General features: G+C 39.5%; 1 protein-coding gene across 6 annotated transcripts in view; it reads left to right on the forward strand.

The window, feature by feature from the left end:
• The window catches only part of rbfox3a (RNA binding fox-1 homolog 3a), a 592,196-nt gene that overhangs the window by 551,407 nt on the left and 17,882 nt on the right, over positions 1 to 22,907 (forward strand). For all 6 annotated transcript variants that reach the window (XM_054768103.1, XM_054768106.1, XM_054768108.1 and 3 more), the window contains 4 exons: positions 6,370 to 6,502; positions 8,065 to 8,104; positions 8,875 to 8,939; positions 20,095 to 20,173. In XM_054768103.1, the coding sequence (XP_054624078.1) occupies positions 6,370 to 6,502; positions 8,065 to 8,104; positions 8,875 to 8,939; positions 20,095 to 20,173 (317 nt within the window). The remainder of the gene's footprint in view (positions 1 to 6,369; positions 6,503 to 8,064; positions 8,105 to 8,874; positions 8,940 to 20,094; positions 20,174 to 22,907) is intronic.

Here is a 22,907-nt window from a genome sequence, read left to right on the forward strand (position 1 = left end):
TTTTCTGTATGTCATTTTCGTGATGCATTGGTAAACAAATATAGTACAGCCCCACTTTTGGCTAGCGAGAGTCATGGCTAGCAATAGTGCCAGCAAGACGCCAGAGCAAAACCATCTTCCGTCATCCGGAAGGGCTAAGTGTTAGCTTTCAAACGGTGCCAAGTTCGTTGCATTAGTGTTTTGTTTTATGAATTTTTTCATGGCAAATGCTGGCCTTCCACTGTGTGCTTGTTTTTGACATTTGCCCATTTACTGTAAGTGCTTGTGGTTTGAATTGACCAAGTGAATTTGCACGAAGTAGGGTTAAATATAAAAAACAGGAATATTTTCATAGAGCATAGAAAACCTGTTTATGTTTATTCTAAATACAGTTCTTACCATTATTAGAGCCCTGTAGACATGAAATAACACCCCTATAGTCACCTTTACACTCCGATTACCTAATATGGTAGACATGAAGAGCAATAATAAGACATAATAATCACACGTTAGCATTGGCGAAGCTCCTTCATGTTGTAGTATGTCGAATGTAATGTAAGTCGATCGTCTGGCATTTAAAAAAAAGATGGACGTCAGCTTATCATCCATCCTCATTATGACGTTTGTTGTCACATGATTGGTATGCAGGGCATACATACTCATACATCTGTAAAATAATGGACTGCTGCACTACTTCTGGCTTGGTTTACACCACATTGCACAACTCTTACATGCAGCGCCACGGGATCTCTGCAGGGTCATACAGTAATAGACGGCTGCCGCTTTAAGCCTACCAGCTAACGAGTTAGCCTCCAATTTATTTATACTAAACTTAAGAAAGGGTTTCAAACTGAGTGGGGAAGAAGGACAAAGTAAGAAGCCAATTAGTACCACTTCCACATGGAATGGGAGGAGAACTTTTTTTCACACTGCATCCATGGAGTGCAAGTTAAGTTAACCAGTGTAGAATACTACATATAGCTTGTCTTTTTTGACTTTTTGACTAATAATAGGGTTATAATAATGGGTTATTGAAAAAACGCGCAAAGTGCTGAGCCACGACTGTATCGCTATGCGGCTCCCAATGAGTGACACAATCATTCCGTGCTTGCGGGTGTGAAAAACCATATAAAGAACAATTAATTCATGTAAAAGTGTGTTTGAGAAAGTAATGTGTTTAATGTTCAAACAAGTCGAGGGAGGCACGGTCATGATATCCTTACCTTTTTCACATTAAAAATGAAAGATTGTATAAGTATGTGGGATTGCTACGTCTTCTGGAATAATTAGGACTGCATTTAATTTAGTTTGGGGCGGGATGTAAAGCAGGATGTAAGGACGATTAATCACCCTTTATCAGACGGCTTTCCCCACCACCCATCAGCTGAATCGGCCTCCATAAATCCTGGCCAGCTGACAGTGCACTCCATCTCCATTGCCAGGCTCGGCTACAGGTTTATTGTGCGCAAATCCCATTCAGAAGAATGACAGATGACCTCCACATACACACACACACACACACACACACACACACACACACCACTGAGTACCTCTGTACACCTGAGTACCTCTTCAATATACAATACATGCACATCTAACACACACATAACCCGAAATGATCAAATACTAATACAAATTAATGTAATGAATACGCAAATAAAAACTAGTTCCTAACTATTCAGAACAATTTTAGAAAAACAGAAGACAATCCAAACCACACGCTCTTAAACTGTGCAAATGTCGACAACAAGCAAGCAGCCCAAGACCTGCTTTTGTCGTGAATAATTTCAGAAAACGCACCGACGCGACAAATTTTGCAGTTTGAAAAAAACACTTAACCCTTTCCAGGTAGAATTCCTCTACCACTGCAGCTCACCGAACAAGCAGCTTCATTTACGCTTGTCTCGTAGCAAAGTTACATACATTTACACATTTACAGCAACCCTGAAGTCTCCCCTTTACTTTGACACCAAGATCATCCCTGTAGACCAGGGGTGTCCAAACTTTTTCCAGTAATATATACTGTAAGTATGAACTTCAGCTTTTGCTCTTTTTTTTCCATATTTGCTGTTTTTTTTTCATTTTCCAAATATTTAAACGTTCTTCTTGTAAATGTTGTTCTCATAATATGACTTTATTCCCATAATATTATAACTTTATATTATACATTTCCAAAAATTACAATGAAAAAAAAAAAGGTGTCATTTTTCAAGTTCAAGTTAGAATATAAGGTCATATTATGAGAAGAACATTTACAAGAAGAAAGTTGATATAGTTGGGAAATAAAAACAAAAAAACAACAGAAATGAAAAAAAAACAGCAGTAATTTTACGAGGCTAACGTAAAAATAATTTTAAAATAATTTTAAAATAATTTTAAAATAATTTAAAAAATAATTAAAGTAATAATTAAAGTAAAAATAATACAATTAACATTGTATTCTGATGAGAAAAAAGTTGCAATTTTACGGGAATAATGTAATATGAGAAAAATAATGTCATTTTAGTAGTATAAAGTTGAAATATTAAAGAATAAATGTGTTTTTGTTAAGTGATAATATGAGAAATGAGAATATTATGAGAAACAAAATAAAATACAGTTCTAATTTTTGGAAAATTAGGCTGGGGAAAAAGTTATATTAGTACGGGAATAAGGTCAAAATATTACGAGATAAAAATTTACAACAAGAAAGTTGCAAAAATGTAAAAAAACAAAACAAAAAAACCCCACAGAAATCGAAAAAAACAGGATAAAGAGGATAAAGTCAAAATATTAAGAGAAAAAAGTCGCACTGTAACAAGAAAAAAGTTGCAATTTTACAAGAATAAACTCATAATATTATGAGAAAACATTTCATTTTAGTAACATAGAGTTGAAATAAATTATAAATATTAAAGGAAAACAAGTAAGTCATAATATTATGGGGAACAAAAGTTGTAATTTTTGGAAAATTCAAAAATGGGAAAAAAACCAGCAAAGTTTGTATTAATAATATGCTTTTTCATGTATATGACAATGCTGAGATGCAGTCATTTTCTTGAAATATGTATATAACTTCCTAGCATAGCTGCATGTTTACAAAATATCAAGGGGGCAAAGTTGCATCTTTTCATTTTTCACTTTGTGGCCCTCTCTGGAAAAGGTCTGGACACTCCCGTTTATTGTCATTGTAGTCAAGACGTACGACAAAACATCCGTGGGTTCAAAAGCCCTTAATTACTACCCATTCTTCTTATGTCTCTGGACAAAGTCACCAAGTTAAAAGCTTTCATTTTTGGTCATGTCGACAACTGCCTGTGTCGACTTTGGCGGGTTCCACTTTAGTCCCCGATACATTATGTTTTTCCACCCGTTTCATATGTATATCGTGGATGTTGCTCCTCTTTTTTTATATTTTATGGTCCTGTTGGATGTCATGCGGTGATTCATGGGTTATTACAGCCTCACTGTACCATGCACAAGCCATAGCTCATCGTCATATTCCATTCAGACATGTCACACCAGCAGCCACACATATCCCTATTCACACCCGTGCCTAAGTACACAAACACATGCTGGCACACACACACACACACACACACACACACAAAGTAGAATTAATATAAGGGCGTCCAATATTAAGAGAGCGGTGTGCAGGAGGTGGCGGGAGGAAATTGATCTTTTACCCTGAATATATTGCCAACAGAGTGTTTGGTGGTTGCATGACATGTTAATGCTGTTGTCAGACTTGTTAGAATAGGCAGAGGCAGAAACAGCAGATTGTTACGGCTCTCTATCACTCTACTGAGAGTGCAAGAGACAGATGGTTGAAGGGGAGGGAGAGAACATTTTGTATATGGATGCTGAAGTGTTGTTCCAGCAAGCATCTGCAGACAGTCTTCAGGGTTGTCATTTCTCAAGATGTGATGCAATGTATTTACAGTTTGATAGTCATGTTTTTACTTTGTCTTTGGGACCAATTTCAGTGCTAAAAAGCATTCAAACATGCACTGATCGCAAAAAGTTAGGGATTTTACCTAAAAGGCATTATAACCTGTCCGGGTGAACTCAATTTCACTTTTGAATGCACGCTTGCTGCTGTGTAACAAGGAGCTGGACGGCAAAATGAATTGTCGTCAGGTTGCGATCATGAAATTATAGTTTCTTGAACAGGGGTGTCCAAAGTGAGGCCACCACTGTACCACTGTGCCTCAGCCCACCAGTTATACAGTAGTTTTGTTTTTTTTTTTAAGTCAATTACAACAGGAGGGAACTGTGAGTTGGTTTAGCCTTGACTGCTAGTGGAGTGACGTTGGGAGATGATGATTATAAGTGTTGTTATCTTTGTCAACAAGACATGGAAAAGAGAAAGTCAGAGACATCGGGTGCACGATTTAGAAAGAAGGGGAAAGGAGAAGAGGAGAAACGGGCCAAATGTAAAGGTATGGCACTATAGCATGACTTTATGTCCACCACATTATGGAATGTATTAGAGGAAAAGGGAACTCAGGGTTTGTACTTGAAGGATTTGTGCACTGCAAACCCTCAAGCCAGAACTGCCTCATTTGTCGTGGTTAATTGGTTCCATATCCAACCGTGATAAGTGGATTTATGCAAAGTAGGATCCCTTCTTTATAAATGTAATATTTTTGCAGTTATGGCATCAAAAACCTGTTTACAGCCTTCTAAATAGGTTTTTTAACATTATTCGAGCCCTCTAGACACGAAATAACACCCCTATAGTCACCTTTACACTCCTATTACCCGGTATAGTAGACATAAGAGTAAATAAGCCATTTAATACATAAATCAGACTGGTGCCCGTGTGTGTCGCTATAAATGCGTACCCTTGGGGAGCAGACAGGAAGTGATGTCAGGCCGCACAAGTTTCATCAGCCACAACAGTAGCCCGTGTTTTTATTCAGGATTATTGTGCCTGTTGTGAGAATTCAAACCTGCAATAAAAGCCTGTTGTTACGGCGATTGTGCCTCTCACCGAAAATGACTGACACTTAGTGACTAGTGTGGAATACGATGCCAACGTCTTTGAATGCCGTATATTTCTACACTCTTGAGCAAAATGTTAAGACAGTTGGAAAAATTGCAAGAATTTACATTTTGCACTGTTGGATCTTAACTTATTCAATACCAAAGACGTATTCACACCTTTTTTTTAACCAGAACGCTTGCTCCCAAAGACGTATTTATACGTTTCTTTGTGCAAAAGGCAAAGCGAGGTGATGACGCAAGAGCTCAGCATGTATTCATGCGCTTTCGGAAGTGAGGGAGCGTGGAGGAGTGCAGCGTGCAGAAGGTTACACACTGTAGGGAAATTTTACGCTCATGCGTGCACACTGCAGACACACAGTTTAGTTCCAAATGTGAAAATTGTAAATAGTTCATGTTGTTCTTATTTTGATGTAAGACAACCATTTTTGGGGGTTGTTTATGTTGTTTAGATATGTGAGCTGTCACAAAAGCAAAAAAAAAATGGTGTCAAAGTGAAAGTTATACTTGAAATGTATCTTTTCACAAAAAGCTGGTTTTGCCCCTTTTTTTTAGTTGGGAACCGATATTTTCCCAAAACTTACCTATGTTGTACTCCTGATTACTAAAGAATGGAAAAAGGTAGAAACAAACTTGTTTTCTGATGAAAGACGTGAGTCTAATCCTTCTTTTGGTACGATCCATGTTCATGTAGCCATAGAACACAATATTCTGTGTGCCTTGAAAAGGGGTTGAATCTTGAAAAATGGAAAGGAAAAGTGCACTTTTCATCCACAATCCTTATGTGAGACATGAATAAAGATGTCTTCCTCTTTTCTGTGTGTTCTAAAGATATTAAAAAAAGAGACAGTTCATTAATGCACGTCATGGGATACACCTATGCCGCTATTAAAACCCCTCCAAAAAACGCCAACAAGGTTTTATGGTTTTATATACACGTGGATGTTTGTTGGGATAGTTTACTTTGGATCGGTTTTACCGTCTTTTAAAGTGCCACCCACCAGCCCTCGCCCTTCTATTTTTCAGCCCAATGTTTGGACACCCCTGTTCTTGAGCAAAGTTTTCAGATCAGTTGGGATGGACACTGCTAAGTATGACGGTGATGGTATCATGCTCCAGGCTTGTTTTGCTGCCAGAGGAACAACTGCATGGCGCCGTGTGAATGGAATGATGAAAAAGAAGGACTACCTCTAAATTCTTTAGCATGACTTCAAGCAGTAAGTTGGACAGTTGCAACTGGACGGGGGTGTTAAAGCCCTTCCCATGAGCCCATAGGCCTGCAAATCTAAGAGTCGTTCAAATAATGGCACCGTATGTATCATGAATGGAATATTGTGTTTAAATTTATTCGTGCAACAAATTCACCGGTGTTGTTTTTCTGTGTTTTTGTGATTTCTCTCTCAGTCACAGGGTTTCCATACCCCACCACAGGGGCAGCCGTGGCCTATAGAGGGGCCCATTTGAGAGGGAGGGGTCGGGCTGTCTATAACACATTCCGTGCTGCACCACCTCCCCCTCCCATCCCTGCCTATGGCGCGTGAGTGACATGCATACCTTCACATGTAATAACATCAACAGTCACACACACACACACACACACACACACTTAAACCCGCACACTTGCCATAATAGAAGAATGGTGAGTGGAAAACAAAAAGGCCATTTTCTAATAGAGCGGAAAATTGCTCTTTGATTCCAGAATGGCCCAATTTGTCTTTCTTTTTTTCTGTGTCGCTCTTTATTCTGCTGTGAATGAACTGCTATGACCTAGCCTGCACACTCCAATGGGCCCACCTCAGACGGAGCGAAACCATGTTATCTGGACTGTGTGTGTGTGTGTGTGTGTGTGTGTGTGTGTGTGTGTGTGTGTGTGTGTGTGTGTGTGTGGAGGTGGGGGTTGGATATCTGAGAGTCTGTGTGATGTTGACAGAAAGAATAAAGACCAAGAAATGTAGATGATGACGGGCAGCAGGCTGTGCTAAGATAAGAGATTAATGGTGTAGGTTTGGTGTCAGATTGGACCCCGGGTGGCAAAATTGGGAAGAATACGGTCTTTAATGTACTGCTGGTGAATAGTCCAACGGAGTAAAATACAAAAATCAGGCATTGAATGGCTAACATCAGCTTAAAAAAACAAAAAAGCACAGTGAAAAACTAACAAACAAGCAAGCACAATGGGAAGTAAAGGGTACAAATGTGTCACTGGAGCGGAGCAACGAGGGCAGGGAGGAAAATGAGGGAATGAGGCGGCAGTAGTGAATAGAGCTTTGTTCACATTGTATCTGACAGTCCGGCATCTTCCTGCTGCTTTTGAACACCACTTATTGGGAAGCGGCTGCAGGTGTGGCTCGCTGCTCCGCCCCACACGGGAAGTAACGGGATCTAAGGAGAAAACGCAAAAAAAGACTGTAAATTCCGGTGTGTAAGCCGCACGTGTCCACGTCACTAAATGACATATTGTGGCATGCACATGTCCGTGAGGACCAGGCAGCTCTTTATTTAACAGGAGCCAATCATGAGCTATGAAAAAACTCACGTTGAGCTTGTCAACCCATTGGAACTTGCAGGAGGCCATTACTCAATATAACAGTCTGACTCGCAGTGTCATCCTATAAAGAACGCAAAACTCATCACACAGCAACTTAACACATTAGGTAGACCTAATAAATATACAAAAATGTACCAATACACATTGAATGAAATTAAATGAATTTTTACGTTTTCCCATGAAGCATTTTGTCTGAGCAAAGCATTTAATTGGAGGACAAGCGGCATAGAAAATGGATGGATGGATGGATGGATGCTGCAAGGAGGCCAGAGGAGCCCAGAGCCCAGAAGGAGGCTGACATCATTGCAGTGCCTCGGCAGGCACCAATGAATGCTTTGCTTGGACACAATGCATTATGGGAAAACATTAAAATTGTTCTTTTCATTTAAACTCATATTGGTACTTGTTTGTATTTTCTTAGGTATACCTTTTGAGTGTTACGTTGCTGTGTGATGACTTAAGTGTTCTTCATAGGACTGTATCACATTTTGTCACATTTCAAAACGTATTTCATTCAAAACATGCCTAATCTCTGTTGTTTCTGTCAGCAGTGTGGTCTACCAGGATGGCTTTTATGGGGCGGAAATATATGTAAGTTTTGATGTGAGCGTAGTTTTTCCACAGTTAACTCATTCAATACCAAAGACGTACTATACATTTTTATAAACCTGAACGCCCAATCGCAACAAAGTATTGAAACATCTTTTACCTTTTTTTGCGCGATAAGAGCTCAGCAGGGATCATGTGAACGGGAAAAATCATGACAGGAAGGAGGAAGTGAGAGAGCGTGGAGGAGTGTAGCGTGCAGAAGGTTGCGCATTGTAGGGACACTTTAAGGCATGCACACACAACACACACGCATGTGCGCATGCGTGCACACACGTGCACACGCGCACTTTGGTTCCCCTTGGTTTTATGTTGGTATGGTTGTTTAGATATTTGAGCTGTCACAAAAGCAAAAAATATTTGTGTCAAAGTGAAAGTTTTGCTTGAAATGTATCAAAAAGCTAGTTTTCTCCCTTTTCCTGAAGTTTACCTATGTTCTACTGCTGATTACGAGAGAACAAATACATCTAGAAACAAACTTTTTTCCCTCATATAGGACAGGAGTCTTATCTTTCTTTAGGTAGGTTGCATGTTTATATAGCCATAGAACACAGTATTCTGCGTGCCCTGGAAGAGCAGTCAAAATGGTCCAAAAGGGCCGGTACTGAAGGGGTTGTCCTCTGACAAATGGCTGGGATTGAATGAGTTAATAGACTGCATCATCAGTCAAGTTAAATGTTTAGGGTGATTAATTGACATATTTGTTTTATTGTCTTACAGTTAGAAATGATTTGATTGCCTTGTCTCTTTTTCAGGGCGGATATGCAGCTTACAGATATGCCCAGCCAGCTGCTACCGCTGCAGCTGCATACAGCGACAGGTACGTTGGCGTCCATATTCCCTTTGTGGATCACTTTGTGGAGAGAAAATAAGTGGTTGACCCGTCACAGAAAGAAAATGTGATCATGCGTTATTTATTTATTTCATGTAATAGCTATGGTTTAATTGAATTTGAACATGCACACAAGTTACAATGGAATACATCACATAACATAATTCACAGTTCCACATGTCCAAAAGGAGTAGGAAGAAGCAAAGCTTATTGAATCCTACCCCCCATCCGTTCCACATCTATTGTAGTATGTTTATTCACTTCCTGTATTCCGATGTAGTCTTTACCAGTGGATACATGAGGAAACGATACAATGGAAAATAAGGTAATGTAACAGTGTAGTGATTTAATTGTCAGGGTTTTTCTTCAATCATAATAAATAACAATCGCATAATTAGTATAATAGTAAATCAATAATAATCAGTTTAAAGACATAGCTGAACTTAGCTGTAGTAATGGGTGAGTACTGACAATGAACTGTATTGACAGTGTTTCAAGTTTAGTTTTTCTCTAAGATCATATTTCTCCTCCCTTGCTGAAAAGTCATCCTCTGTGACTGTTTTCATCAGCTCTTGTCTGCTTTCATCTGCAAATAATACTAGCTTTAGGTCTTGCATCTTTTTTTCATATTCCTTTCCATATATCATTAATATATAAGTTGAACAGTTTTGGTCCCAGTATTGACCCCTGCGGTACTCCGCACATAATATTTGAACTTGCAGATGTGTATTCTCCTAGCTTCACATATTGCTTCCTGTTTGCTAGGTAGCTTTTGACACAATTCAAAACTAACCCTCTGATTCCGTAACCTTTCTAACTTTGTAATTAGAATGCTGTGATTAACTGTATGGAAGGCTTTTGTCAGATCCATAAATACTGCAGCGTCACACTTTCTGCGTTCTCCAGAGTTGGTAATTTCCTTGGTAATTTTGATCAGTCTCACGTCTTTGAATGTTTCTTCTGAATGCCCTATAATAATAACATAATGTCTTCTGTCTTAGTTGTGTTTGTCTCATTTTTGCTGTGTTTTGATTGCAAACCATGTCGAGGTTGTTGGGGAAGTAAATGAGGGACGTTCATGTACTATTATTTGATGTAAATCCCACACCCTATTCATGTCTTTTGTTGTTTTTTCATAACATTTTTAGCATTACATCATTCATTTGAGTGTGTTTTTCATATGCAGGTATGTATGTATATGTGTGTGTGTGTGTGTGTGTGTAATGGTGTCACCCACCCAATTCATGAGGCAAGACGATACACAAGCTTTGGTCTACAAGACGAGAATTTAACGTTAATTTTAAGAAATGTACAATTAGAAAATATGACTGGACAAACAAGTTTTTTTTATTTAACTGAGTCACAAAACAATGGAGGTGCATTTTGAAATGTTTATTGTCCCGCAAATTGATGCTAAAAAATATAATTGTCAACATTTTTTGAGTCCAAATAAACCACTAATGTTATGATAATAAATCATAATATGATAATAAAGTATATAATAATTATATATATTTATATATATAACATCACAATAATGTAATATTTCCATTAATATGTTATGTTTCTCTCTGTAAAGTTGTGGAATTGGCATTTGTGACATGCATTTTCTCACAGGCAATTCATACTGTCTGTCAAAGGTTTGGAGCATTTCTTGAAATGCTGGCTCTTCAACCGTATTAAAGAGCAGCATTTCTTTTGTGACGCGTTAAACTATACTCTCCTTTAGCGATGTCACGTTTGTATTTACTTTGTCGACCAAACGTCTCAGTGAGTGTGGACTGTCAATGTGTCGTTTTTCTCTGAGATGGGAAAACCGGGTCGGGTGGATATGTTTGACGTGGGCATGTTCATTTTGCTGCCTTTTATGCTGCCACCACTTTGGAACAAATCCAGCGTACTGGCTCGTTGGTGTTGATGGGCTTTCTCTTTCTTTCTTTTTTCCTCTTAATTTCTACTACGTTACCTTGCATTGCCCCTCATAGGGGTCCACACTTTTGCTGTGTGCATGCTAGCGTCCCCGCCTCTCCCCCGACACAAATAACACGACTGTATGGAGAGGTCTCGCTGCGTTGTTTTATGGAAAGTCATTGTTCTGTGAAGCGTCTAAGTGCTAGTGAGCCCTTTTCCTGCCTGTATGGAGGCGAGAGATGAGGAAAACAGACACACGTGCACATGGCTGCATATGGAGGCCAGCAAAACTACCCAGTTCATTTTTATTTCTCATCGCAAGACAGTTCTTTTTTCTAAATGAAAAATCTCGCCACGTTTTGATCTGGCGAGATGTCGTGACAGCCATTACACTGTATTTATCCATATAGCTCGGCCCGTGAGTCAAAGTAATGAAATAATCACCCACCCCTGATAAACAACACGATGATGACTTCCTTCCATCCGTTGCAGTCGGGTAACAGCTTTTGAGCTGATCATCACAATTGCACCAGGTTAGCAATCTACCCTAAAAAAAAAACATAAACAAAAAACAACTTTGACATCTTTGAAAACTAGAGCTACACCCTTCAGGTAGTTGTCTTGACATGTGCGTGTGTGTTTAAAGATGCTCTGCCAGCTTATCCTCGGGAGATAGAGCGTGTCAGGCTAGATAAGAAACATTCTCAGCAGTAGGCGTCTGATCATGTACGATACAATCAAGGTGGAAGTGAGTGGCAGTCTCTGAAGACTTATGAAGAAAACAGAGGAGAAGACTCGAGCAGGTGAGAGGGCACATCCCTCACCAAAGGACTAATTTAGTTTCCTTTCATTTCCTCCACTTATACATTCCCTCTTTGTCTGTTTATTCTCCCTGACTCCTGTGTATGGTCTCTCTCTCTCTACTCTTGTATTCTATTTCCAAGCGCTTGATTTAGAGGGAAGTCTAAGCACTGAGGCGGAATTGAGAGGAGATGGGTCAGCGGGTGGGAAGAAGTTTTATTTATTGTGGGACAAGAGCGAGCTTAAATAGAACGGATGGGCCGTGAGTCGGGAGAATATTCGGCACTGTTCTTCTCCAGAGTGTGCACAAGTGAGGCTAAACTGCAACTCTTCACACTTAAGACCGACCCTCAAATTGTTTTTGTTTGTCTCCATCATTGAAATCGCCGAAACAGCTCAAAACTAAATAAAGTGAACCTCTTGAAACCAGGGCTTGAGAGACTTGCTGGAGAAAGTCATATCCAAATGAAATAACATTTGCTGTGCATGTCCAAGCTCTAAATGGATGATCTTGGTATCAAAGGGGAGATGATGATGGTTACTGCACAATTGAAAATGTACACATCTTTGCTACTAAGTAAGCATCAATGAAACTGCTTGTTCAGTGAGTTTTAGCGGTAGAGGAATGATACTGTTGGAAGTGGTAGCTTTCAAGCGTGACACGATGCAGTCGAGCTTTTGTTTGGCTCGGTAGTATGTCTTTCCTGTTGGGAACCGCATTGATCTGTTTAATGCGGTTCCCAACTTCATTTGTTTACAGTTGTTATATATGTTTTAAGGCTGTAAAACCCCTCACCGTACACTTTCTACACTTTTCTCAGAGAGGTAATAACATTTTCTCACATTTTAAACACTCTGAAAGTTCACATTCGGTTTTAATTTTCATGATCAGTCTACTAGGTTGGGCACAGTAAGTTATTAAGCGACTCACCGTATTCACTGCTCTTACCGTGCTTCGTTCGGCTGTAGCGTTTTTGTATCCTTGTTCAAACATACTGCTCCTGCCGTCGCCCTCCTCCTCGTGCTACTCCTTGAGCCGAACATTAATTTAGTCGGTTTAGCTCCTTCTTCTTCTACTGTTTATTGGCGGTTAGCAAGCAGCAGTTTGCTAGGGATGGCACAAAGGAGATTGATTGACAATGGTCTGCAGCCAATCAGGATGCAGAACACAATTGGCGGGGTCTCCCTTAGCCACAGTTGGCCGGCTATTGTCTGCTGTGGGTTCTCGTGCTGGTACAGGCACTTAAATACACAGACTATGTGGGGCTGCACACGTCTTCAACATGAGTATACAACACCCTCTACTGGTAGCAGTAATAAATACAGTCACATACGTACAACACAGCACTGATGGATCGCTTTAATACACGACAAGGACACAGAACTCAACACGTGTTCATATTCTGTTCAAATAAATATTCAAAATTGCACTTAAAAAAACAGCGAAACATCTTGATATTTTTACGCAATGTGAATTTAGACAAAATCAGAGCCAAATAAGCGTGTCGCGTTGTTTTATTAAAATAAATACTTAACATGAGGATGCTTTTTGAAGTTTTAAAGCTTCATGCAAGATGCACATGAAAAAAAATCTTATCTAAAAATGTCCGTTAAAATAAAGTAGGCTGTTGTCTTTTTGAAATAAATATAGAAAAACTGAAATATAATCTTTTTTATAACAAACCTTTAGCTATGCTCAAATCCTCAGCTAATAACAAAAGCACAAAAGAACAAAATATGAAGGAGTGCCCGGTTTAAGAGGCAATTTTAAAATGTCCGCAACTCAAAATATTGAACAGTGGTATTTTTTTTAGGTATACATTTTTAGAAGAGTCATTATTTTGTGCCAGGAACACCAACCTGTCAAGTGCATCAGGCTTAGCAACTGTCTGACTTCCTTTTACATTTGTGGTAGAGCTTTTCGTGTTAACTAATTGCACTGCGAAGCTCGATGGACATCACGGGTCCGTCGGGGACCATATCTTTAGCAATGTGATGGGACACCGCTTTGTGTTGTGGCAGGAGTTGTGCAGCCAGCGCGCAGCTTCACACATTCCTCGTATTGGAGTTTGTGCCAAGTTTTAAGGTGGTGAAACATATTTTTTTTATGCTCTGAATTCGAAGTACCTCCAAATTACTGTGCTACGGCGGAGCATCACGGCCACATTCTGACTCATTCTTCCATTGCAGATGCCGAGCAGCCGGGCTTCTGCTCCAAGCCTCCTCCCTCCTCTTGCATGCATGGAGGGGGGCTGGCGAGGAGCTCACACACAGTGCAGAGAGATGAGGGAGATACAGCGCAAATCCAGTCTATATCGACATGAACGATATGGTTGTTTTTTATATTGTGCTTAAAGTAAATATTGATGTATTACAAATATTGATATATCGCCCAACCCTAATGCTAGATACCACTCCTCTTCATTTCGGCAGTCGAAGGGTTAGCTCAGGGGTGTCCAAAGGGGGCCATTTGCAGCCCGTGGTTGTTTTTTTATTGGCCCACGGCACATTCTAAAACTATAATTTAACAAAAAAAACTTAAAAAAAAACCCCAACAAAAACAGAAAATGTGAAAAATGTATTAAGAGAAAGAAATTGTAAGAAGAAAGAGTTAATTTTATAAGAATAATTTATAAGAATAATGTTGTAATATGTGGAAAAAGAATTTCACTTTAGTAGCATTTTAGTTGAAATACGAAAGAAAAGATACATAGTTTTTTTAAGTTAAAATATTCTGAAAATCAAATGAATTAGGTTGTAATTTTTGGAAAATCAGGTTGGTGAAAAAATTGTAATATTATGGCAATAAAATCAAAATATTCTGGGAATAAAGTCATAATAGCCATACTAAAAGAACATTTACAAAGATCATTTAGAAAGTTGAATATTTAAACACAATTATGTACCTATTTTAGGGGGGTCATGGGTCTTTTCCTTCCTTTACGGCGCCCGAGTGTCGGGAAGTGACACGCTTTGCTATGCACTGTTGCTATGCATTGTTTGCGAATAGGACGCAGAGTGTTCACGCCGAGTTCACGCAAGTGGCGTGAACGTTTCCAAATTTTCTTTGCGCACTGGCACGCGGCCCCGCACAGTTTACACATAATTCACACCTGTTTACCACCAATTTACTCATTGCCATGCAAAAGGGACAAAATCCGTGCAAACGTCCAGGTGGCAGATGCAAGATATGCATGTTATTCCACTCTGCAGAGAGCTCTATATGTGGCTGGTTCATGGCCCAATCCATCATATCAGTACTGTATACACAGGGGAAGCATAGGGAATAAGCTTCCTGGTGTGATGCCCCAGTCACCAGCCCACGCTGCCTGAAACAAAGAGCAGAGAACAGGAAACACCAGACGGCAAACAGGAACTGACCAAAATAAGCCCGTTGGGATGCAGACCATGACGGAATTGTTGATTACATTTTGATCACTACAACTGAAAGCGGGATGTATTATTTATGTGTCATTTTTTTTTGGCCCATAACATGAAATTGTCATGTAATATCAGAGACACACAATCAGCAGATTAGTGTTGATGCTGAGGAGGATGTTTTGTTTGATTTATGAGCAGAATCTATTGATAGAGATTGCATATTTGGCAACATTCACACTATTTCATCAAACAGGGTGAAGCGTATTGATTCTACGTGAGTTATGACTTTGAAAAAGACAGTTCGGAAAGGCGTTCTCATGGAGGTTCCTCATTGATTGAAATAGCCATTATATGTGACTCCAAACACTGCCTCTGCTTCCTCCCCTTTATACTTGCTCTTCTTTTTTCTCTGTAGGTCTCTCACTTTAACACACAGTTTAACAAAAGGTAGTTTACCCACGCAACTGCTTATCTTTGTCCTCCAGACATATTTCTGCTTCCTTTTAAATTTAGTAAACAAACAAGAGGGAAAAAGAGGCAAAGAGGAATGAAAATAAAGCAGTCTGGTGGCATCAGAGAACGGGGGATGGAATGAGAAAAGAGATGGGCTTTGGGGGCGGGGATTAGTTCCAAGCCAGTGCTGGTGAATAGACTGGGGGGGGGGAATCTCAGGAGACAGACAAGGAGATGTACTTGGAGTTGGCAAGTGGGGCTAACCTAGAGGAGGTGAAGAAGAGCTAGCCACAGGAGAAAATGACTTACTCTCTGCAAACTCTGGTCCGCCTTTCTATTGCACTGCACTGCAATCTATTTCAGCTAGGTGTGGGAATCACAGAGTAGCTTCCAATATAGGCTAATGTTATGACACTGTTTGTTTTTTTCCCAACCATAATAATGTTATCCCACTTGCAGTGATTATGTGATATAAGCCGCAATGTATAAGCCGCTGTTTTTTTCTTTAACTTTGAATCCTGCGGTTTATACAGCGGTGCGGCTAATTCTAATCTCGTGACGTCTCTTTTACCTCAGAATTGTTTAAATACTGTGCTGCTCAGTGCTTGTCAGTGAGGAAACAGGAGCTCTTTCTTTGGCAGGAGCCAATCAAGAGCTATCAGTGCACTCACAACGAGTGTTGTGGTCATTATATATAACAGTATAACAACATAACAGTCTGACAGTGTCATCTTACAACACTAAACTCATCACACAGCAACTTAACACACAAAAGGTATACCTGGGAAATATACAAACATGTACCAATATGAATTTAAAGAGAAAAAACAACACTTTTTTTGTGTCTGAGCAACACATTCATTGGGGAGCTGCAATGATGTCAGCCTCCCTCTGGGCTCTGAGCTCCTCAGACTCCCTCTGGTGGTTCAGCACTATCCATCCACTTTCTATGCTACTTGTCCTCCAATGAAATGCCTTGCTTTGTTGTTGTTTTTTTCATTTTAAACTTGTATTGGTACATGTTTGTATATTTCTGAGGTATACCCTCTGAGTGTTAAGTTGCAGTGTGATGAGTGCAATTCACTCTGTTACACTGAGTAATGACCTCCTGCAATTTCCAATGGGTTGATAAGCTCGTTGTGAGTTTTTTCATAGGTCATGATTGGCTCCTGTCAAATAAAGAGCTGCCTGGTCCTCACAGACTTGTGCACGCCACAATATGCGCCATCCATCCATCCATCCATCCATCCATCCATCCATCCATCCATCCATCCATCCATCCATCCATCAATTTTCTATGCCACTTGTCCTCCAATTAAATGCTTTGCTCAGACGAAATGCATTATGGGAAAAAAATTTTGTTATTCTAGTATTGGTACATATTTGTATATTTATTAGGTATTTTTGAGTGTTAAGTTGCTGTGTGATGAGTTTAGTGTTCTTCATGATACCATGAGTCATCCTGTTATATTCAGTAATGACTTCCTGCAAATTCCAGTGGGTTGACAAGCTCGTCGTGAGTTTTTCAATAGCTCATGATTGGCTCCAGAGCCGCCTGGTCATCACGGACTCTTGCACGCCACAATATGCCATGTTATGATGTGGACATGTGCGGTTTATAGACCGATGCGACTTATATATGTACAAATCTGTTTTTTCTTCTAAATTTACTGGGTTCGGCTTATACACCGGTGTGGCATATACACACTGAAATTTACGGTAGTTTTTTTAATTATTATTTAATTTGAATTGCTCACTTCACTGGATTTAGCACCTTTTGGAACTAATTATGAATTAATTGCCAAAATGTTGATGGATTAGATTGGATCAAAAATGCAAGATTGCAGGTATCAATAGGCAGCTCATTCAATATTTTACCACAATACATGGAATCAACTTATGGAATCAATACTTAGCTTATATCACACAGAATTGCACCCAAGCATTTGTGAGTTATGTTCAAATCACGTAAAACTACACATTTCGGTCAGTGCATTACTCCAGTTCCCAGAGGTGGGAGAAAGTCATTGCTTTGCAAGTCTCAAGTCGTCTCAAGCAAAGGCGTGCAGGTCCAAGTCAAGACTCAAGTCACAGCAAGACAGGTCGAGTCAATCTCCAATCTCCTCGGACTAAAGTCATACTCAATGATTGAAAAGAAAAAGCCCAAGTCTTTGTTGCAAGTCTTTGATATTGATCTTGTCAAGTTGAGTCCAAAGTATCACCATGCGTATCACCACACCACTTTTCACATTTCAAATGTCAAACACTTTGACCGTAAATTCTGGACTACAAGCCTCTACATTTGTGACATGCTGTGAACCCTAAACAATGGTGCAGCTAATGTATGGCTATAAGAACTGCAGTTCCCATGATGCTTACTGTACAGTGCAGATTGAAGAAGTAGTGAATTGAGTAGTAACGTGGACGCTAATACACTCCTGAGGAAAATTTTAAGACCAGTTGAAAAATTGCAAGAATTTGCATTTTGCAATGTTGGATGTTTAGGAGGTTCTAAGTAGAGCTTCAAAATGCAGCCTCAGTATCAGATCAGAAACTAAATCAGTGGTATCGCACATCATTACGGCCGGCGTACACGTTGTAACATGGGATATTGAGTATTTTTTAAACTTTTAATTAAACAAATGCTTTTTTCCAAACAGTACTGAACAGTGCGTGTAACAGAGCTGCTTAAATAGTAGCCTCCCAGAAACATCAATCATCGCTGTCTTCATCTTCCTCCTGTCTTTTCTTCTGTGTCGGAATTGAGCAGACTCAAAATTCCTTCATCACACACTTTGTCGGTCTCTCTTTCTCTTTCGTTGTCGCTCTCAGTATCACTTTCGTCTCGAGGCAAATTAGTTGTTGAGCTTGCGCTGTCCTCTTCACCAGGCAGTTTTCCAGTCTTTCCAAACCCGTTGATGATAGTGGATTTTTTGACACTGCTCCATGCTGTCAGGATCCACTGTCAGGCTAGATCCATCGCCTTTAACGTGAAAGCTGCATCATATGCATTTCTTTGTGTTTTCCATGATGAGGGGGCGTATGCATGAAGTGCAAAATGGCTGTTCTGAGGCATATGAGATGTCGCGAGATTAGAACAGGACCATAAATTACCGTATAAGCCGCGGGGCCCAAAGCGTGAGAAAAAAGTAGCGGCTTTTACACTGGAAATTACGGTAGTGTGATTGTTCTTCAGAATTGCGCACAATGAACTTGAGTTCCATTCATTTTATTCTTGTAGCGGAGAATCTGAATTTATGGAGTATATAAATGTGGCCTTCAATGCACTGGAGTCCTAGTGTCACAGTCTCTCATGCTTAATTCTTTATTTTAAAATATATGTTTAATTAAATTACCTCAAAGTAATTGACATGCAACATACCGCGGGCAATAATCCATCATAGGAATACCTAGTTTCTGCTGCTGTGGGCCAAGTGTAATAATCCTGCCATATGGAGTTGGCTCTGTGTACCTTGAGGGAACAAATAGGCGACAACACACACACACACATTTCAGCCCTTTTGGGAGATGATGTAGCCTTGTTTTTTAATGCCAAATTAACCCATAAGAAGCCATGCTGACAAGAATTTAAATGTGTCCTATACAGTTTTGTGCTTGACTTCAACTCATGAAGTTCCTAGATCCATGGATAGATAGATCCAAGATCCAGTGTATTTATCCTCTGAAGGAGGAGGCATGCCCAGACAGGAATTGTGTCGCTCTTTAGTGGTGTCAAATGGCGGGCCGTTGGGATACGGCGAAGTGGGGCCTCTGCCCACCAATGACGGTCATTTGGGTGGTTTCGCTTTCCTTGGCATTCCAACCGAGGGGGAGGTCTGCGACACCACGTTTCTCCCACATACAGTGCTGTCCTTTCATGCCTTCCTGAAAGATTCAGTTACATCTTCATGACGGCCATTCAGATGCACGCCATATTGTTTGCTAACCGGTGGAATGGATGCAAACATTGCCGGAAATTTCAGACGTTGAACAAAAAACATGCTAACCGGGGCGGACGCTAACCAAGTATGTATTGCACACAAACATAATAGGGCTGTCACAAATAAGACGTTAACGACGGTAACTCATTTATGTAATTAGTTATGTTACGTCTCTGTTATGACGCCGGATGGAAGCGTAGAGCAGAAGTACGAAAGGCTGCGAGCATGGAAGCCAGTGATGTGCCATACCACTGATTTAGGTCCCGATCCGATACCGAGTAAAACTCGGGCTGGTATCAGCGATACCGATACTTTGCAAATTCACCTAAAGCAGTGGTTCTCAATTATTTTGTCTTGGCTCCCCTAGGGGACAGAATTTATTTGGCAATTTGTTGTTTTTTTTATGCGTACAAACCACTGCATGAGCTGCTGGCACAGCGGAATTCAAGCATGAATAAAGACACGACCACACCTGCAAGGAAGTAGTGGCGCAGACGCAAAACCATGAGAAATTATGTGGTACCTTCCTGGTGTGGACGCAGAGCAGAGAACGGCAAACGCTGGACGGAAAACAGGAACTGACCAAAATGAGAGTCTGTTGGGATGCAGGCCATGACACTTACATTGTAAATGTGCTTTTTTTTCCCCCCCTGTAGCTATGGCCGAGTCTATGCAACAGCAGACCCATATCACCACACAATCGGTCCTGCCGCCACATACAGCGTTGGCACCATGGTGAGTGTGTTCCCTCTTTCTGATCGTTATTCTTGCATACTCTGTCGGTCAATCAGCTTAACAGCACATGACGGAGCACTTGGATGCAGACGCTGGTAAACACGGTAGAATAATACAACTGATTGGTCATCAAGGAATATATTTCCAGAAGCCCCGCCGTAGGTTGACGTCATGCCTGTGAAATGTTTTCCATCTGTGTGAACGGGAATCATTGCCACTTCAGTAAATGAAAAAGGGAAGCCGCTGCATTCTCTCACTCCCCAATCAAGCCGTTTTTGCTTGAAATTTACCCGACACTTGGAATTCCTCCACGTGCTGCCATTTTGCAAGGGGGAGAGAGTCATATGATTAATGTTTGTTTTTAGCTAGCTTTGCAGCTAACATCAAAGATGAAAATGATTTTGGTTGAAACTACAACATAAATAAATAAATAAATCCTGTATCTATTGATATTATGTATTTATGAACAAGGTCCAAGTATCTTTCTCCAGGGATAAATGAAATAGAATGTTCTTTTAATCTTGACACAGCATTTTGGGTTCCTCAAAAGCAAAACATGTGTGTGGTGATGGCGAATGCGAGCCCACCACCCCCACCATGCACCCCCCCGCCCCTCCCACACACACCCCACTCCCTCCTTCCCTCCCCAATAGTGTAGCTGCTAGCTAAAAGCCTTCATTAATTACCACCATTATTTCCTCTTCATTTACTTAATTAAAACAGTGGCCTGTGTTTTCCTCCTTATTACTTTAAACTTTCTCTCTTTTTTCTTTAAATTACTCTTCCCTTTTTCCCCAACATCCTCCCACATGCAATTCAAACCCCCTATCCAAATTTGCATACCAATTTGAAGCGTCTGTAATTATGAATATTTCAACGGGACAGTACCTCGCATGGTCAGCTAGAACCCAGACAAAACATTTTCAATTGTAATTTTTAATAACCTAGCCAGGCGGGTCCAAACCTTGAAATCCAAAATGGAAGGATGCGAGGCGCCACGCTCACACCAATCCAATGTACAGTGCTTAAAAAAAAAACATCGATCAAAAACATAAATGTTCAAAAGCTAAAAATGGTATTTATTTGGCAAACATACGGAAATAACAACAAAATTATTTTTTCACAAATACTAATAATAATCAAAATATGCTCCTGATCAAAATTGCAAGACCGGTTGAAAAATGGCAAGAATTTACATGTTGCACTGTTGGATCTTAAGGAGGTTCTAGCAGAGCTTCAAAATGCAAAAAGACGAAATGGGACTGAGACAAAACAAAATTTGAGTAAGCAATTCATTGCATACAAGCATTAAAGTGAAATAGGCTGTCCATCAGCTGATCAAAGGTTTAAGCTAAAAACAACAACAAAAAAACCCTGTAATAGAAATCAAATGTTCAGAAAAGGAGTCAGTAATGATTAGCATCACCTTAAAAATGGGTTTGGGTATGCTTGATGCCAGTGTTTCCAGGATAGGATGGTCCAAAATTTTTATAATGTGCCGCGGGCCAATGAAAAAACAGCCATGGGCTGCAAATGGCCCCCGGGCCGCACTTTGGACACCCTGTGCTGCTCTGTGTGATGCTCACTCAACGGGGAACAAACGTGGACGTAGCATCGTGGGATGCTGTGTTTAGGAGCTCAATTCTGCAAATGGGAATACGGACTAATTTGGCCGTACAAAAACTAAACAAAATTTAGTCAAATTGTCATTGAAAACCGAATCTTAAGTAGGCCGTACGAAAATTGTTTTACTGTATTAGATATTACACTAATTTGCTTTGTCACCCGTGGATGCTGTGTTCAGATAGCTTAGCATATGTTGACCTACATTGGATTGGTTTTAGCGTCTTTAAATGTACAAAATGTGTCAAAATGGCATCCCGCATCCTTCATTCTGTTTTTTTTTGTTTTTCTTTTTCTTTTAGTTTTCGAGAATTGTATGTATTGCTATGGAAGCCTGTTTCTGCCATTGAAAGAAAAAAAACATCCCAATGGTAAGTCATAATTATGAGATAAAAAGTCGAAATAGTAAGATACAAACTGCGCATGTGCCCCCTTCTTCACTTCACTTCACTAATTATGACTTTTTATCTTGTAATTTTGACTTTTTATCTCATAATTATGACTTTTCATCTCATAATTTTGATATTTATCTCATAATTATGTCATTTTATCTCATAATTATGACTTTCTTATCTCATAATTTAGACTTTTTATCGAAAAAGTATGACGTTGTATCTCATATTATCAACTTTTAGTTCATAATTTAGACATTTTATTGCATAATTATGACTTTTCATTTCATAATTTTGAGTTTTTATCTCATAATTATGACATTTTCTCTCATAATTATGACTTTCTTGTCTCATAATCTAGACATTTTATCTCATAATTATGACTTTTCATCTCATAATTATGACTTTGTTATCTCATAATTTAGACTTTTTATCCCATAATTATGACTTTTTTATCTCATAATTTAGACTTTTTATATTATCAACTTTTAGCTCATAATTTAGACATTTTATTGCATAATTATGACTTTTCATTTCATAATTTTGACTTTTTATCTCATAATTATGACTTTCTTATCTCATAATTTAGACTTTTTATATTATCAACTTTTAGCTCATAATTTAGATATTTTATTGCATAATTATGACTTTTCATTTCATAATTTTGAGTTTTTATCTCATAATTATGACTTTTCATTTCATAATCTTGACTTTTTATC

This window comes from Dunckerocampus dactyliophorus, chromosome 2 (genome assembly GCF_027744805.1).
Source record: "Dunckerocampus dactyliophorus isolate RoL2022-P2 chromosome 2, RoL_Ddac_1.1, whole genome shotgun sequence".
In the NCBI taxonomy this organism is placed as follows: Eukaryota; Metazoa; Chordata; class Actinopteri; order Syngnathiformes; family Syngnathidae; genus Dunckerocampus; species Dunckerocampus dactyliophorus.